At 32.8% G+C, this 20606-nt stretch overlaps 1 protein-coding gene across 1 annotated transcript in view; it reads right to left on the minus strand.

Moving 5' to 3' along the window:
- LOC141491330 (pinopsin-like) overlaps window positions 1-20606 on the minus strand; it is a 291048-nt gene that overhangs the window by 88235 nt on the left and 182207 nt on the right. The window contains exon 3 of the mRNA XM_074192172.1: window positions 6752-6985. Within this exon, the coding sequence (XP_074048273.1) occupies window positions 6752-6985 (234 nt within the window). The remainder of the gene's footprint in view (window positions 1-6751; window positions 6986-20606) is intronic.

The raw sequence follows: 20606 nt of genomic DNA on the forward strand, positions 1-20606 counted from the left end.
AAATATTATATCTCTAAATGATTATATGAATAAAATAGAAAAAAAAAAGGAGGTCAATGAACTGGGCATGCAACTAAACAAGTTAGATAAAGAACAAATTAAAAATCCCTAATTCAATACAAAACAAGAAATTCTGAAAATTAAAGGTGAAATTAAAATCAAAAGCAAGAAAACTATTGAATTAAGAAATAAAACTAAAAGTTGATTTTATGAGAGAGAGAAAAACAATAAAATTGATAAGTCTTTGACTAATTTGATTTAATAAAAGAAAGAAGAAAACCAAATTAAAAGTTTCACAAATGAAAAGGGTAAATTCACTACCCTTGAGGGGGAAATTAAAGTAATAATTTTACCCAAATGAATGTCAATAAATTTGAAAATCTAAGTGAAATGAATGAATATTTAGAAAAATATAAATTGTCAGGTTAAAAGAAGAAATTAAATAATTATTCATTATTAATTAATTAATTAAAATTAAATAAATATATAACCCTATCTAAGAAAAAAATGAACCTCAAAAAAACTCCAGGACCAGATGGATTCACAAGTGAATTCTATCAAACATTCAAGGAACAATTAGTTTCAATTCTATATAACCTATTGAAAAATAGGGGAAGAAGAGGGCCTGCAAAATTCTTTCTGTGATATAAATACAGTGCTGATACCTAAACCAGGAAAAATCAGAGAAAGAAAATTATAGATAAATTTTCCCTAATGAATATGGATACAAAAATTTTAAATAAAATATTGGCAGGTCAGATGAGTGGAGAGAGTATCAGACTTGGTGTCAGAGGGTCTAAGTTCAAATCCAGCCTCAGACACTTGATAATTACTTAGTTGTATGATCTTGGGAAAGTCACTTAACCCCATTGCCTTGCAGGAAAAAAATATATTAGCAAAGTAATCACAGCTTACAGTATTACAGCTTACAGTAATTACAGTAATTACAGTTACCACTAGCCTAATACACCATGATCAAGCAGGATTTATACCAGAAATGCAGGATTGGTTCAATATAAAAAAAAAACTATCAGTATAATTGCTTCTATCAATAACAAATCATATGATTATCTCAATAGATGCTGAAAAGCTCTTGACAAAAACAGCACCCATTCCTATTCAAAAGACTAGAGAACATAGGAATAAAAGGTATGTTCCTTAAAACAATAAGCAATATTTACTTAAACTATCAACAATCATTATATGATTATATGTAATGGGGATAAGCTAGAAGCATTCTCAGTAAGATTGTGGTGAAACAATGATGTCTGTTATCACCATTATTATTCAATATTGTATTAGAAATGTTAGCAATAGCAATTATAGAAGTAAAAGAAATTGAAAGAATTAGAATTGGCAATGAAGAAACAAAACTCTCACTCTTTGTAGATGATATGGTGGTAGAGATCCTAGAAAATCATATACAAAAAACCCCAAAACAATGAACAACTTTAGCAAACTCACAGGATATAAAATAAACCCACATAATCCTCAGCATTTCTGTATGTTACTAATAAGATACAGCAGCAATAGATAAAAAAGAGAAGTCCCATTTTAAAGAGCTTCAGATAACATGAAATACTTGGGAGTCTACCTGCAAAGCAGACTCAGAAACCATATAAAAATAACTATAAAAAACTTTTCAAACAAATAAAATCAGATCTTAATAAGTGGTCAAACATCAATTGCTCATAAATAGACCAAGCTAATATAATAAAATGACAATTTTACCCAGAATGAATTACTTATTCAGTGTCATACCAATCAAGCTTCTAGCAAATTAGAAAAAAAGTAAATTCATATGGAGGAATAAACAGTCAAGAATATCAAGGGAAATAATGAGGAAAAAAGGTGTAAAGGAAGTCTAGCCACACCATATCTAAAATTACGAAGCACCAGTCATCAAAACTGTTTGACACTGGAGGGGCCAGATAGATGGTGCAGTGAATAGAACATCGGCCCTGGAGTCAGGAGCATCTGAGTTCAAATCCAGCCTCAGACACTTAATAATTGCCTAGCTGTGTGACATTGGGCAAGTCACTTAATAACCACATTGTCTTGTAAAAAAAAAATCCCAAAAAACAAAACAAAAATAACTGCTTGATCCTGGCTAAAAAAATAGAGTGGTGGATCATTGGAATAGATTAGATACAAAAGAAATAGCAGCAAATGACTTTAGTAAACTACTGTTTGATAAACCAAAGATTCAAACTTCTGGATAAAAAATTCACTATAAGGAAGGGGGCAGAGCCAAGATGGCAGCATGAAGGCAGGAATTCCTGGAAACTTGTTCCCCCCAAACTCCAAAAGCTATCAAGTTATGACTCTAGCCAAAATTTAGAGGGGCAGAAGCCAAAGAAAGACTGGGTGATACAATTTCCCAGTCCAAGACAACTTAGAAGTTCCCCAGGGAAAGGTGTTTTTTCACCAAGACTGGGGGTGGGAAAAAGCCTCTGCAAGGGCAGCAACAATCACAGCAGGCCTAGTACCTAGATGCTTGGAGGGACCGGGACCTGTGGCAGAGGGGATGGTTTCCAGACCTCTTGGTCCTGGGATCACCAGGAATAGTTTGAAGGGGTGCTAAGAGAACTGTGCCACACCAGAGTGAGTACAGAGCGAGTACCTGCCTCAGAGCAGCCCTGCAGTAAGAACTTGCAGCTTATCAAGCAAACAATCAACTTTTGATTGATGGTATTTTGATTGATAGAACTTGGTTCATAGTACTCAGTTGATAGTACTTCTAGGAGTTCTGATAAAGGTATCATTTCTAAAATATGTAGAGAAGCGAATAAAATTTATAAGGTTATGAGTCATTCCCCAATTGATAAATGGTCAAAGGATATGAACAGTTTTCAAATGAAGAAATTAAAGCTATATATATAATCATATGAAAAAGTATTCAAAATCATTATTGATTAGAGAAATACAAATTAAAACAATTATGAGGTTCCACCTCACACCTATTAGGTTGGCTAAGATGACAAAAAAGGGAAAACAGTCCATGTTGGAAAGATTGTAGCAGAATTAGGACATTGATGCATTGTTGGTGAAGTTGTGAACTGATCCAACCATCTGGAGAACAATATGGAACTATGCCCAAAAAGCATTAAAATTGATCATACCCTTTGACTCAACAATACCAATACTAGACCTATATCCAGAGGAAATCATAAAAAATGGGAAAAAGTCCTACATGTTCCAAAATATTCAGATCAGCTCTTTTTGTAGTGGCAAAGAATAAGTTATTGGTATATGAATGTTATGGAATACTACTGTTCTATAAGAAACTCTAAAGAAGCATGGAATGAATTTCAGAAACTGATGCTAAGCAAAGGGAGCAGAACCAAGAGTATATTGTACACATTAAGAACAACATTGTGAGTTGATCAACCTTGGTGAATACAGCTTCTCTCAGCACTTCAGAGAGCTAGGACAACACCAGGAGACCTGCTATAGACAACACTATCCTCATCCAAAGGAAGTAAAACAAAACAAAAAAAAAACAAAATCCCCTACAGAATCTGAATGAACACTGCATTCACTTTTTAAAATCTTCTCCTATGTATTTCTTTCCTATCTCATGGTTTTCTTTCTTTTCTCTTAATCATAATTCCTCAAACTGAAAATGAGGAATCTATAAACATATTAAACACAAATGTAGTGGGAAAGGAAGGTGGAAGGAAATTATGTAACTTAAAAAAATATGCTTATGCATGTGGATGAATGTTGAAAAACTTTAATAATATATAATTAGAAAAAATACGATATCAATAAAAAAGAAAAACTATGTGTTTTGCTACTTTGTTCCATCTTCAATTTGGACTAGAATGAAAAGAAAACTTGTGGCAGAAAAAAACAATCAAAAGCCTATTGCAGAAGTGCAGGAGTAGGGAGATGTAGGTCTACATTAGGGTAGTGGCAGTAGTAAGAAAGAAAAGAGCATAGTTAAGAAGTGATGCAAAGGTGAGATCAGCAGCTCTTAGGAACAGATTACATGGAGAGGTTGACAATCTATGTTCTAAGTCTGAGATCCTGGGAGAATGGTGATGAAATAAGTAGAATCCAGAGAAAAATCTGTATAATAGTAACAGCATTGGAAAGGAAAATAACTTTGCAAGATGTAAGAATTCTGATTAATACAATGACCAATCACATCACCAAAAGATCAATGAAGAATCATCTACCAAACTCCTGACAATAAAGGGATGAATTCACACCAAGACATGAATGTTTAGACATGGTCAATATGAGCATACATTTTCTTTGGTTTTATATATTTTAAGGGAAGAATTTAGTAGTAGGATTACTTATTGAATTAGAGCAATTGAAGAAATTCTAAAATGTGCATAATAGAACAAAAGGATGGAATGGAATGGAGGGAAATACAGATAAATAGAATATCACAAAAAATCCATTGAATTTGTCATATTCCTCCTAGAAGGAGAAGCAAATATATGAAATATATTTATGATTGCATATACAATCCTCTTTTTCTGTGCCAAATTATATTTTTTATTTTCCTGTCAGAAATCTCCCACCATGCCAATCCTTCCTCTTTTCAACTATAAAAGGGATTTTCTTAAGGTTGAGGGCTAAACATATTACACTCTATGCAACAAATTAAACTCAACCTCTAGGTTAACTTCCCTCTTTCTCACTAGGTGGCTCCTACCTTTCTAATCTTCTTACATTGTATTACTCTCTATGAAGTCTATTATCCAACTACTTTGAGTTCCTTGAATACAATACTCCTTCTTTGCACTGACAGGCTCCTCAAGCCAATAATATTTTTTTTTCTCTCACCACCTTCCTTTAAATAGCTCAAATACCACCATCTGTATGAGACCTTTTCCATTCTCCTTGTAAACAATACCTGCTCCTTCAGGTAACTTTTTTATCTATTCCATATATAGATATAGATGATATAGATTAGTTAGATAGAGATAGAGATAGAGATAGAGATAGAGATAGATAGAGATAGAGATAGAGATAGAGATAGAGATAGAGATTAGATACAGATTAGATACAGATTAGATATAGATATAGATAGATATATTTATATTTTATCTAGTGGTGAAATTCAAATAAATTGCAAAAAAGATATACCAAAAGATAGTTTATTATTTCACGCATCTAATGCTCAAATATAAACAATACAAAAGGTACACAAAACTAGATTTTTATATTACTCACAGTAAGCAAGCATATCCTTATGGAGTGAGATCAGGCATATGACCACAGAAGTCAATGCTGGAACTGATGAAGAGCTAAAACTCATTCTACCTATTCTAACTCTTTCTTGCTTCTACTTCCATGGCTTCTGAAATGGGTGATAGGATAACCTTTGAAATCTATATTTCTATTGACTTGCTATTGATTTCACTGTTCAAGGAACACCAATGCACTCATAATAATTTGGAGGAATTTTGAGTGTAACACAAAGCAGAAGCAAATGACGTCTTGACTGTCCCTAGTTGATTGGACTTTTTCTCTTTACATTATATGTTTGTTTCCTGAAGTAGTAAAAATGAGGGAATTAAAATATAGTATTTAATCAAAGGTACAATGAGTTTTAAGAAATTAAATATTATAAGCATAGTTCCATCTATTTTTTTCACCTATGTACAGAATAAACATGTCCATGGGTGCTTTGAAAATGCTGTTATGCAGATAAATGTTATAGAAGAATAAGGAATGTAAATTTGTGATTTCTACAATGGACAAGGCTGCCCAGGTGCCCACCTTACAGAGAACCCTGATTACAAGTGCCATTTTTTTAACAACTAGTTTGTTGAATCCAACATAAAATTGGGTATCAGTTCTGCTGAATGGCTGCAAACCAACTGAATCCCACCATTGCTTTTATGTACCTAGTTGCTTGTATGTGGTCTCCTATATTAGAAAATGAACTCCCAAAATTGGGGACTCTTTTTTGCTTTTTTGTTGAACATAGTAAATGCTTAAAAATGTTTATTGACAGATAGATAGTTCTTCACATATGAATGTTTCCATTTTATTTGATATTAAATTTAAAATATAGAAAAAGTATATGAAGAGAAAATGTATTGTGGTAGGACGAATTTACAAAAGTAGGAAGACCTAATTTAGCCTTGACTCTACCATTTATTATCTGTGTGGCCTTTACAAGTCACTTCTCTCTGGAATTCACTTTTGTGTTCTGTACAAAAGAAATAATTTAATTATCCCTTTATTCCTTCCAATTCCAGATTTATGACTTTCTGATGACTAGACAATTTCTAGAGCCTCCTCTTGTAAACCTCAGCCATTCAACAAAAATATCTATGAAGAGGGGCAGCTAGGTGGCGCAGTGTATAGAGCACTGACCCTGGAGTCAGGAGTACCTGAATTCAAATCCAGCCTCAGACACTTAATAATTACCTAGCTGTGTGGCCTTGGGCAAGCCACTTAACCCCATTTCCTTGAAAAAACAAAAACTAAAAACAAAGTGTCTATGAAGCAGACACTTACACTTGAGGAAGAAAATCCTGGTTCTAGAAAATCATCTGAGCATAATGAAAAATGATCATTTAAATTAAGATAGCCTTTACTAATTTCCCAAATTTATGTCATGTAAACTGATGATTTTTATTATTTTATTTCCACTATTATTTTCATGACCTTGGCAAAGAATGCATAAGAGAACTAAACTTTAGATACTTAATGACTATACAATTAAGACATTTTGAAATAACTCATTTGGATTTAAAAAAGGAATTATATACACCTTTACCTGCTTGTTCATAAGTATATAGATGATTGGGTTGCATACAGTGCTGCTCTTTGCCAAAATTGATGGTACAATATTGGCCACTGGTGATACCACTCCTGGGGGACCAAAGGTGGCAACTAATGCAATCATTCCATATGGTACCCAGCAAATTAGATAGCAGATGACAGCTGTAACAACCATGAAGAGGACATGATATTCTCTTTTCCGAGCAGCAGTCTTCCTGATTTTCCCAACCTGGGTGAGAAGATAAAAATATGATTTCATCACAACCCAGTTAGTAAAGATACAGTGAAAAAAATTAAAAATTTAAAAAGATATACCATTAGTATTAACAAATAAATAATATTGAAATTTTTGAATTGTCAGAAGCAATCAACTAAGTAAAACTAATTCTACGTCCTCTGAAAGTGAAAAGATAGTTTGATTTTTCTGAAATCCCAGTGGAAAAGTAATGTCTAACAAAAGAGCATTTAGATGGAATGTTCTAAAATCATTATAATGGTTATATGATTCTTTTCTTGTGCCCTAAAACATTTAAACTTTTAAAAGTATATTATTTTTTCCAGGAAATTTATTTTTTAATTTAAAACTTCCAATCACCAATCACCAGTTTAGGGCCATTGGTTCAAAAGATATGACAATTATTTCAGTTCTTATTATTGAATTCTATATGTGTTACCAAAAGAGTTGTACCAACTCACAACTTTACTACAGTGTAATATCATGGGCACAATATTTACTTTTATCATTTTTAAAATCTTTGCAAATTTGGTGATTGTCAGGTGCATTTTCATTTAACCTAAAATTTTAATTTCTCTGAAATTATGAACAGTTTTCATGTGGTTGTTGATAAATAGATATCTTTTTCAAATACTGATAATTCCTATCATTTAAATTATTAAGAATGAATGGTTCAAATTTTTATGAATTTATTTTAGATCCTTATACATTTTGATTGTCATTTTTGTTAGATATACTTAATATCACACACATACACACACACACACACACACACACACAGACGCACACACACATCAATTAGTAGCCTTGCCTAGTCCGGATAAATACATCAATCCTCATCTGAATTTTTGTTCTGATAAAAAATTATTTTTATAATCAACCCATCTTTTTCTCTTATGACTTGTTATGTTAAAACTCCTTTTATTTCAATCCTAGGTCTCCCCTTTTCCCTCAGGCTAGAAGTACAAGCCTACTTATACACTAATCCCACTATTGGCACAGGAATTTGACCTGTTGTGTTTCCCACCTGGTCTGGTTCATCCCTCCTTAGAAAATCTGGTAGCCCCCATTCCCTGAAGCTCACCATATTGTTGTCACATTTCAAAAAGACATCTAATTAACTTTGCCCACCCACAGTTCAGAATTCCCAAGGGCAAAATGTCCATACTTCCAGGAGCTAGGATGCATGCCACAATACCCAGATTAAACTATTTTTTGAAAGATACATAATTCTTTTTTTCTTTCAAAGTACTTATAGTAATACAAAATTAGATCATATAATAAAGCAATAAAATGTCACCTAAATATGAAAGATTTAAATTTTCATAGCAGAACTTTTCACTAAATAAGAAATCACTTAGCCATCATCTAAAAGCAGAATCCTCTTCACTTTAGAAATATTCTCTAGTAATAAGTGATGACATTTGTCTTCAGTTTGTAGTAAGGAATTAGATAAAGTCATAGCCAAGTCTAAGGCAGTCTGCTATAATGAAAAAAAGAACTGGAATTGTAGATTCTGGCTTATAAACCAACTGTGTGACTTTGGTGAAAACTTTTAAATTTATACTTTCTCTTCTGAAAAATTAAGGGATAGACTCAGTTCCATTCCAGCTTTAAAACTAATATTTGTATAATTTTTCTTTGCACAATTATAAAATAATTTATTATATCCTAAATAAACGCTAGTTCATTAAGTACTTGAACAAGAATTCCATATAAAAAAACCATTTGACATCTTTAAATGTGGTCCCCATCTTCAGCTGTAAGAGGAAAGTCATGTGGAGCAGAAGGACTAATGCACTTAGAGTTGAGGGATCTGAGTTCACATTTCAGTTCTACATTCCCTGATCTGTAAAATGACAGCATCATATTTTACTATTTCAAAGATCCCTTCCAGGTTCACTTTATAATCCTTTGACCTATAGCAATATGGAATTCACTACTTCATGAGGTTGCCTTCTCCCTTTTTGGACAGTTTTATTTAAGGAGTTTTTCCTTAAATAAAGCTAAATCTATCAACTTGAGTCTTTCACCCATTTCCTTATTTCTGCCCTTAAGGACCAAACAGAACAAGTTGAATCCCTCTTTTGCATGACAGACAATGCCCCCCTGTCACTTTCTTCTACTGATTCTCCTTTGCCATAGAATCCATCCTTCCCTATTTTAATTATTTCTACATGAATTTCCTCAGCCAAGGTCTTGATTAAAATGAGATGGCTTCACTATTTCTACTTTCTGTCACCTATAAATCAAGAATCTCACCTATGACTCCACCACAGTCAGATCTTTAATGAATGTCAAGGTTAGGATTTTAGCCTTGCCAAAATTATTATCTCTAAAGTCAACTATTCTTTCTAAATAACACATAGAAAACTAAATATTTTCCTCCCTTTTTTAAGATTGAAGTTCAAGGTAGGGTTGGAACTACAGCTCACAATTTCCTGATGTCAGTTATAATTCATTTAGAAATTAATGAAAGATAAGAATATGAAAACCTTCCCATGGATACAAATTAAGGGAATATTAACATGCAGAAAGAGAAAGCACAGCACACTGGCTAAAGGAAGGGCATCTCCCTCAGGAAAGCCTGTGTTTAAAACCTGTCTGACACTTCCTGGTTGTTAGCCTGGGCAAATCACTAAACCTCCCAGTAGCCCAGGTAATCCTCTAAATTATAAAATATCATTGATGAGCCTCCTGAGATATAATTTTACTATAGATATAAATGTGCTATTAAATTGCTATTTGAGGAAATAGTCATGGAAGTCTTATTGGAGTTCAGAACTAAATAGTGCTAAAGATGACTTCAGGATAATGATTTTTATGTGTATGATGGGTTTTGATTATTTTAGACTGTGCAAAAAAAGCTCTTCTTGATCACTGAGAAATGCTCCCAGCTTGATCTTTTTTTTGTTTGTTTTTGGAAGTGGTCATTCTTGACCTCCTCTCCTCATCTTTCTCTTACCTATTCTTAATTACTGAATGGTCATAGTCTCAGTCAAACTGTGCCATGAGAAAGAATTAGATTTTTAAAGGCCAAGGTCTCCCACTATATCCAGGGCCATCTCCAGTCATCTTGATTCATTTTAAAGGAGAAAGTGAGGTGGGTGATTTTGCACCCCTCACTCAGATCATACTTTCTTTACATTTGATGGCATCACCTAACTGATGTCATGGTCTTCTTCAAGAGTGAAGGACAAACATTAAGTTCATCCAAGTAATTAAGAAAGTGCCTCTCAATATGTTCCTTTGTTCCCCCCACTCTCAGAGGTTTCATAGAGCTTCTCAAAAAGAAACTAAAATATGTTTTGTGATATTCTTCCTTTCAGTCACCAAGTCTGCTTGGAGCTCTCCTCCCCAAAAAATACTCTATTGGCTTTAAGTATCTCATAGTATTATTTGGTCTTCCCATTTATAAAATGCAGTGGCTATATCCAACTATCCAATCACACCATTCAAGAAGATGGGGCTTTATTTGAAGAGTCTTTTTATTCTTTAGCAACCCCTTAAACATTTATTGCTATTATGTGGAAATGAAGGGGATGTTACAATCAGCACATTTCCTGTGTATTTGATCACAGACTTGGTGTGTTGCTGCTGGGGATGTTTGCTTCCAAGTGGACCATATAATCGGGCTGCATCATTCTGGATAAACACTTCAAGTATCTAAAGTGTAATCTCTCAAGGATGATGGCACATTACAGGGAAACCGTAATGGGTGTGAAGAATTCATAGGAGCCTGCCACGCACAATTTAACTAAACAATTTGCCAGCCGAGGTTTTTAAAGGGGCATTTTTAACACCTTCATAAAGCAACAACATAAAAGACTGAACAATCAAAGTTCTATTCCAAGGAGGCTTCTAGTACTTACAATAAAATCCCTAAAAGAAATGTATATGCCATGAGTTAATATAATACATAACTAGGAAAAAAGTCTGAGAATTTTTGGACTAATAGGTTACTATGTAAATTCTATTATGCCAAAGTAGGAAGAAACCTTATGGATCATCTAGCCTGGGGAATCTTAACTTTTTTGTGCTGTGGACTTGAATGGCAGTATTAGAGCTCATGGACCCTTTTTTCAGAAAAAAAAATATTTTAAATGGATGCATAGAAAAAGAAAGCAAATCAATCACATCAAAATGTAGTTATACAAATATATATTTCAAAATTCATATACTGCATGGAAAGAATCACTTATCTGGTACAAAATTCCTCATTTTATAAATGAGGAAGCTGAGGTTCAATGACCATTAAGTGACTTGACCAAGGTCATTTGACTTATAAATGAAAGAGCTGTGACTCAGACTCAGATCTCTTGTTCCCAGTTCTACACTCATGGCATAGAGCTTCCAAACTAGAGCCCTAGGCCTCTTTCCAAGAGAAAAGTAGAAGCTGGGAATGTCCCCTCTTTTTAACATATTATTTTTTAAACTATGAATTATTAAAAATACAAATAGCAATTTTGTCTGTGTTTTGGTCCAAAATTATTTATAACCTTGTTTTTTAGAGAGGTGAGTTAGTTTAAGAACAGAATTCCATACCTAAATATTTCCTATACTTATCCCAAGAGCATTTATAGCTTCTTTCAGTACATTTCAAGCTCAATGTGCTCTCTAGTCAAATTTTCTTGAAAAAAAAACTAGTGAATCAGTTTCCTCAGTGAGGTAAGAAAAACAGCAATTGCTTGGTATTAATTTCATTGTTGATAGAACTGAAATGCAGTCTTATGTAGTGGTCTCAAGGTCAGAAAGACCTCCAAAATGGTATTGGCTATTTGATTATGAGTAATTTATTTATCTTTTCAGAGTCTCCAATGCTACTTTCTATGAGTCAGTTTCAAGTTAGGAGCTCATTTATGAAGAAAATGTGGGTCTGAATTCTTCCCACACCACATGAATTTATAGCACTCCTTATTTCCATTCCTCCTCTCTTTTCCCTGTTTCCAGAGCCCCACAATGACAAAGAACCATAAGATTTCACCCATATGATGTTTATTAAGGGTCAGGACTTTTATGTAGTATCAGAGGGAAAGGAAAGCAAGGGAAAAGAACTCTTTCCACCTTATAGATTTCAACTCTAGTACAAAAATAGTTCCAAATCCCATAGAGTTTCTATTAATGGAGTATAAAAAGAGAGACTTAATTGAATTGGAACTGTCATCTCTCAAAGGACTTAATTTGAATATAGTAAAGTATAATCTTAAAATAATTATTATATTTGAATCCTTTTTTAAAAAACTTAAGTGTATGTGGTGGGTTTTTGTTTTTGCTTTTGGTTTTGATTGAGGGGACTATAACTCATAACCACATGAAAACCAAATAATATCATGAGGACATTTCTGTAGGAATAATTGTACAAGTAATTTTGAAAACTAACTTCTCATACAATCCTGGATATATAGTTGGGCACTATGATTTGGTGAATGTGAATGATATGAGTCAGAAAATTTGGAGCTGAAAAATCAAAAGATTAATAAAAAGTAAGAAAATAAACTAACAAATAAAAATAAAAACTAGTTTTATAAAAACAAAAAATAGATAAACCATTCATTAAGTTTATCTGAAAAAGAAATAAGAAAACCAAATTACCACTATCAGAAAAAAATAGGGTGAATTCATCACAAATAAAGAAAAATTGAAACAATTATTAGGAATTATTCTTCCTAAGGATATGCTAATAAATCTGACAGTCTAAGCAAAATGGATGTTTAGAAATATATATATATATATATATATGTATACATATATATATATAAAACCCAGATTATGGGGCAGCTAGGTGGCATAGTGGATAAAGCACTGGCCCTGGAGTCAGGAGTACCTGGGTTCAAATCCAGTCTCAGACACTTAATAATTACCTAGCTGTGTGGCCTTGGGCAAACCACTTAACCCCATTTGCCTTGCAAAAAAACCCTAAAAAATATATTAAAAAAATAAAAATATATATTGCCCAGATTAACAGAAGAGGAAAGAGACTAAGTAATACCATCTTAGAAAAAGAAGTTTCACAAAACATCAATGAATTCCCTAATAAAAAATATCTCCAGGGCCAGATGAATTCATAGGTGAATTTCATCTAACAATTAAAAAATGATTAAATCTAAAAGTGTATAAACTATTTGGAAAGAATCGTAAAGAAGAAGCCCTTCCATATTCCTTTTATGACACAATGATATCTAATCAAAAAGAAGAAAAATAGAAGAGAACTGTAGACAATTTTCTCTAACAAAAAAATTAAATAAAATATTAGCAAGGTGATTACAGGAACATTCCACAAAGATCATACACTATGATCAGGTGGGAATTCCACTAGGAATAGAGGATTGGTTTTATATATATATATATATATATATATATATATATATATATATATATATATTATATATATACATATATATGTATGTATGTATACATATACATATATATCATCAGCATAACCAACAGAAATTATAGGATTATCTCAATATGCAGAAAACATTTTTGACAAAATAAATGCCTATTCCTATTTTTAAAAAAAAAGTACAGAGCATGGGAATAAATGAAGTTTTCCTTAAATGTTATGTAGCCTCTATCTAAAAACATTAGCTAGTATTATCTGTAATAAGGTAAAATCTAGAAATCTTCCCCCCCCCAAAAAAAGCAAGATTGACCAATTATTTCACTCAAAATCTAGTAACATCATTTAAAATACAATAGACAGTGCAAAATACTTAAGATTCTATCTGCCAAGACAAACCCAGAAAGTATATGACAATTACCAAACATTTTTTGCACAAATAAAGTCATGTCTAAACAACTGGGAAAATATTACTTGTTCATGGGTAGGCTGAATTAATAAAATTAAAAAATACCAATTGTATCTAGAGTAATTTATTTATACTGTATAACAATCAAATGACCAAAAGTATTTTATAAAACTTGAAATAATAATAACAAAATTAATTTGGAAGAGCAAGATCAATCTTTCTTTTGTTCAAAACTAAAGTTTTGTGTTCAGTTCTAGACTACATTTTAGGAAGGATATAAACAAACTCCAAGAGCATGTATAGAGGAGTGAGAAAAATTAGTGAAAGTGCAGAAGAACTTGCTAAAGAAAAATCAGCTGAAGGAACTACAAAAAAATTAAATTGAAGAAGAGAAGATTCAGAAGGGATAGGTATGAGAGTTTTCAAGATTTTTAAGGAACTATGTTGAGGAGGTGTTAGAATTGGTGTCATTGACTTAAAGGAATACAGCTAAAGGTAATGGAATATAGCTAAAGAGATGGGTAGAATTCTGTTCAATGTAAAGAAAAACATTCTAAGATTCATAACTATACAAAAATGAAAGGGGTTACTTCAGGATCTGCTGAGTTCCCACTCCTAGGAGGACATCAAATAAAGTTTGAAAGACAACTTGTGCAGTAAGTTATAAATCAGCCCCTAAAATATATTAGATGGGAGAGGAAGAAGTTCCAATTAGGGAAGCACTGCTTTCCATTTATATCTCTCCAAACTTCATATTGAAAGCAATTTACTTCTTCAGAAACCCTTCAGCATACATTGAATGGGATGTATTCTAGTAACCCTTAGAATGCTTTGAGAAATGTAACATTGACAATTTTGGGGCACTAAACTATCTTAAAAGAGGTAAGAGAGATAAGTAACTGTATAACTTGCTCATTTTAAAAAGAGATACTTTTCATAAGCTCACAGCAAGGTAGCTGAGGAAGACAATCACATCCCTGATTTCAAGTGGTTGAGTTGAAAATTGGATGAAGGTGAGATACCCTAAGTTATAGACTAATATAGGAATCATCATCTTTAGAGTATATTTCTTCATAAACTGTTTTTGCCAGGTTGAAAAGGACTATCATAATTCCATTTAAATAACAGTTCTTTTATCAAATTGAATTCTACATGAAAAACATTTGAAAGTCAAAATATTTTTATCAAGTACATTTCTTGGAAAGCCAGAATACAGATTACATGAAGTCCACCCAAGATAGAATGTCTAGATTGAGGTTGACCTGGAAAATAATAATAATGGTTATTTATATTGTACGTTTATAATGCATTCATACATGTTAATAAATAATAAACTGAAGAAATACAGTTGGTCCTTATCACAGTCATGTCAAATTCTTATGATGGGGATAATAAAGGTCAGAATATGACTCATCAAAGGTCATAGTAAATAAGTGATGTAGTGAGGAATTTTATCTAGGATAGGAACCCATAAATTTTATTTTTAAAATATTTTGATACATAGGTTGCAGTATAATTGATTTCCTTTGAATTCCTATGTATTGAATTTTATGCACTTCACAATATTATTCTGTTTCCCCCAGGATGTCAAAAAAAGCTCCATTATGGAAAAGATTAAGAATCTCTGATTTCAGGGGGCGGCTAGGTGGCACAGTGGATAAAGCACCAGCTCTGGAGTTAGGAGTACCTGGGTTCAAATCCAATCGCAGACACTTAATAATGACTTAGCTGTGTGGCCTTGGGCAAGCCACTTAACCCCACTGCCTAGCAAAAAAAAAAAAAACTTAAAAAAAAAAGAAAAAAAGAATCTCTGATTTTTCCAGACCCCCCTCACTCTAGAGATGCAGATTCTGAAGGAGCCTGAAGTGGTTTGTTTAAAATCACACAGCTAATAAGTAAAAATAAATAAATGAATAAATAAACTAAATAAATGACTAAAGTAGGATGAAAATCAGGAGACTGGCTTCAAATCCAATTCTCTCTCTACCTCTACCCACACTTTTCAGGATTTGAACCATAATCATAAATAAATAATGGGTTTTTAATAATAAAAGACAATATGAAAAAGTAACAACACAAAAATATTAGTAAATCATATTAGTTGGAAGCAGAAGAAAATTATAAAGGAAGATGTTATGATAAGTAGAAAGTTTCTTTAAATTTTTAATTTTAAAGAATCTAGTAGATATAGGACCTATCATTCAGAAAATATAAAAACATCTTTTATTAAGTTTATAATGTATGTAATATATATTAATATACACTTATATGTGTGTACATATGGTTATATGTGCAGTTATATAAATTCTGAAACTATAATAATATCAATCATTTTCCATTTTCTTATAATCCAAAACCAATTCTCCCTTGTTGGTTAGCTGTAAAAAAGCAATTGATATTTCAATAATTGATATTTAATGAATTTAAAGGTACAAAAACACTGTGACTCATAAGAAATTTTTTATCAAAAGAGAAAAAATTCTCAGGATCTCAACCAGAGCATTTGTCCATAGGAACTCTCTGTGAGGTCAACTTTTTTTCATTGTATCTTCAAGATATGGTTCAATAGAGATGTTATGCACTGTTGATATAGCTGTGAACTAGTCCAATCATTCTGGAGAATCCCAAACAGCTCTATGAAAGTACAAACTCTTTGATCTAGCAATATCACTGATGCCTCCAATTGCTAGTACTATCCCTCCCTATTATTTATTTACCTTAATTTATTTTAGAGGAGGTTATGTGTTCACATTGGCTCTATTAGTAGGATAGTAGTAGAAGTAGCAAGTAAAAGTACAGTAATAGTACTACCAAGAAGTAAGTAGTAGTAGTATAGTAGCAGTAGTAGTAGTAGTAGAATAACAGTAGTATAAACAAGAGTAACTGCAAGCAGTAGTATAGTAGCAGTAATAATAGTAGTGTAGTAATAGTATAGTGGTAGTAATAACAGTAGCATAGTATAGTATAGTATAGTATAGTATAGTATAGTATAGTATAGTATAGTATAGTATAGTATAGTATAGTAGAAGTAGTAGTAATAGGATAGTAGTAGTATAATTGTAGTAGGAGTAGGAGTATAGTAGTGTAGTAGTAGTAGTAGTAGTAGTAGTAGTAGTAGTAGTAGTAGTAGTAGTAGTGGTGGTGGTGGTTATAGTAGTAGTAGTAATGCCTCTATTATAAGCCAGGCATTGTGCTAAACATTTCACAAATATTTGAACTTTGCAATAGCCCTAGGAGGTAGCTGCTAATTTTATCACAATTTTATGACACAAGAAACCAAGACAAACAGATGTTAAATGACTTGCCCAAGGTAAAACAGTAAGTGTAAGAGACTGAACAAGCTTCCATTAAGGTTGAGCAACTCACAATGTTGTTGTTAATGTATACAATGTTCTGTTAGTTCTGCTCCCTTTGCTTGGCATCAGTTCCTGTAATTCATTCCATGCTTCTCTAGAGTCCATCCATTCATGGAATAATTTCTTATAGCAAAATAGTATACCATAACATTCAAATATCATAACTTGTTCAACCATTCCCCAATTGATGAGCATCCCCTCAACTTCTAAATTTTGCCCTACAAAAAGAGAGGTTATGAATATTTTGGAACATATGGAACTTTTCCCCAATTTTTATGCTTTTTTTCTAGATATAGGTCTAGTATTGGTATTGTTGAGTCAAAGAGTAAGATCAGGTTTAATGCTGTTTGGGCATAGTTCCATATTGTTCTCCAGAATAGTTGGATCAGTGCACAACTCCACCAACAATGCATTAATGTCCCAATCCTCCTACAACCTCTCTAACATCAATCATTTTCCCTTTTTGTCATCATAACCAATCTGTTAGGTATGAGATGGAACCAGGCATTGTGCTAAACATTTCACAAATATTTGAACTTTGCAATAGCCCTGGGAGGTAGTTGCTAATTTTATCACCATTTTATGACACAAGAAACCAAGACAAACAGATGTTAAATGACTTGCCCAAGGTAAAACAGTAAGTTTAAGAGACTGAACAAGCTTCCATTAAGGTTGAGCAACTCACAATGTTGTTGTTAATGTATACAATGTTTTAATTTGCATTTCTTTATTCAGTAATGATTTAAATCAGTTTTTCATGCATATATATATGTATATATATATATATATATATATACAGAGAGAGAGAGAGAGAGAGAGAGAGAGAGAGAGAGAGAGAGAGAGAGAGAATTTCTTCATTTGAAAGTGGTCTGTTCATATCCTTTGACCATTTATCAATTGGGGAAGGATTTGTAACACTATAAATTTGATTCAATTATTTATATATTTTAGAAATGAGACCTTTATCAGAACCACTAGCTGTAAAAATTATTTCCCAGTTTTCTGTTTTCCTTCTAATTTTGTCAGTGCAAAAACCTTTTTAATTTAATATAGTCAAAATCATCCATTTTGCAATTTACAATAACGTACTCTATTTCTTGCTTGTTTAAAAATTTCTCCCCTTCAAACAGAACTGACAGAACACTTCTTGGTCTGTTAATTGTCTATAGTGTCACACTTTATGTCTAAATCCTATACACATTTTGACCTTATTTAGTATTTAGGGTATGAAATGTGAATCTATGCCTAGTTTTTAACCACATTATTTTCCAGTTTTCCCAACATTTTTTTCAAATACAGAGTTCTTATCCCAGACAATAATGTCTTTGAGTTTGTCAAACAGTACTCTCAAAGAAGACCATGACATCAGGGAAGTGATGTCATAACAAGCAAGTTAATTGGATTTGAGTAGGAGGGCTATGCTAAGTCACCAATCTCATTTTCTCCTCCAGAGTCATCTGGGTCCAGTGGCCAGATGTGAGGTAATATGTGGCATGCCTATGGCAAGTATCTGAAACTGGACAGATGTCCAGTGACTCCAAGGTCAGTGCTCTATCCACTGTGCCACCTACCAGCTTGATCCATTAATTAAAGGTTAGGAAGATAGGTAGGAAGCTCCTTTTTAACCAAAAGTTCAGTATTAGTGTCTCAAATGTCCATATCTATCTGAACTCCTCCTTGCTTTTAGTTATATGCCTCTGACATTACCATCAAACCATTCTTAGTAGTACAGCAAAGCCCAGAGATCACCGGGAACAGCTTAAAGGGGTGGTGAGAGTGACTTTTATTTGAGTTTGTCATAACTGCACTAGGTAAATCTTTGGAATTCAAATTCATTGGCAAAGTATCACAAAGAAGGATTTGGGATATGTGATAGAAGGATTTTGGAAAAGAGTTGAGTAGTATCATTCTACTAAACAAAACAAAAAATCATTGTAGTTGAAAATAAGCCTGCAAAAATCTTGGCATGAGATCCAACTGAGTAAGCCAAAGTTTGAATATATATATATATGAATATGTGTGCATCTTATATGTTTATGTTTGTATACGCATTGTGAATATAAGCTGTTGATTTGGGAGCAGTGACCTGGAGTCAGGAAGACCTGAGTTCAAATCTAGTCTCAAGGATGAACCTGGAAAAGGACAACAAATGTCTGTGAAATGGAATATTTTTTTTCCATCATTTCATTAGTGAACTGTTCTCATCACTGTGGTCAATGGAACCAATGAAGCTATACTGGAAACACCTCTATAGGTGTATTCTTTATGAGGAAGTGGAAATGACACTGGAGGAAATGAAAAACAAGAGTGATTAGGCTTAATACACATGGGAAAAAATTCATGCTGGGGGTGACACAATTTTTAAAGTACTTGGATTTAATAGACCAAAAACTACTCTATCTGATCTATAGAAAAGGGATAAATTTATGACCAAACAAGAATTAGAGCACCTTATAAGTTACAAAATGAATGATTCTGACTATATTAAATTAAAAAGGGTTTGCCCTAATAAAATCAATGCTGCCAAAATTAAAAGAGAAGCAGAAAACTGTGAAACCATTTTTCACAACCAGGTGTTCTGATACAGGTCTCATTTCTAAAATATAGAGAGAGGGGGCAGCTAGGTGGTGCAGTGAATAGAGCACCAACCTTGGAGTCAGGAGTACCTGGGTTCAAATCCAACCTCAGACACTTAATAATTACCTAGCCATGTGGCCTTGGGCAAGCCACTTAACCCCATTGCCTTGAAAAATATAAAAATAAAAATAAAAATAAATAAAATATATACAGAGAATTGCATCAAATTTGTAAAGATCATAAGTCATTCCCCAATTGTTAAATGGTGAAAGGATATGAACAGTTTCCAAATGAAGAAATTAAAGCTATATATAATCATATGAAAAAATGCTCCAAATCACTTTTGATTAGAGAAATGCAAATTAAGACAACAATAAGGTATCATCTCACACCTGTTAGATTAGCCCAGATGGAAAAAAAGGGAAGATGATCAATGCTGGAGATGTTATGGGAAGATTGGGACACTGATGCATTGCTTGTGGAATTGTAAGTGGATCCAATCTTTCTGGAAAGCAATATGGAACTATGCCCAAAGAGCAATAAAACTGTTCCTAGCCTTTCACCCAGCAATTCCAATTCTAGGACTATATCCAGAAGAAACTGTAAAAAAAATGGGAAAAGTCCTACATGTTCCAAAGCATTCATAGCAGCTATTTTTGTAGTAGCAAATAATTGGAAATTGAGGGGATGTCAATCAATTGAGGAATGGCTAAACAACTTATGGTACATGAATATTATGAAATATTATTGTTCTATAAGAAACCGTAAATGATTGGACTCAAGAGAAGCATGGAATGACTTGTGGGATCTGATGCTGATTAAAGGGAGTAGAGTGGAGTGAACAATGTACACAACAACAGAATTATGAGATGAACAGCCTTGATAGAAGCAACTCCTCTCAACAGTCCAGAGAACTAGGACAACTGTATTTGA

The sequence above is a fragment of the Macrotis lagotis genome, chromosome 6, assembly GCF_037893015.1.
Source record: "Macrotis lagotis isolate mMagLag1 chromosome 6, bilby.v1.9.chrom.fasta, whole genome shotgun sequence".
Lineage (NCBI taxonomy): Eukaryota > Metazoa > Chordata > Mammalia > Peramelemorphia > Peramelidae > Macrotis > Macrotis lagotis.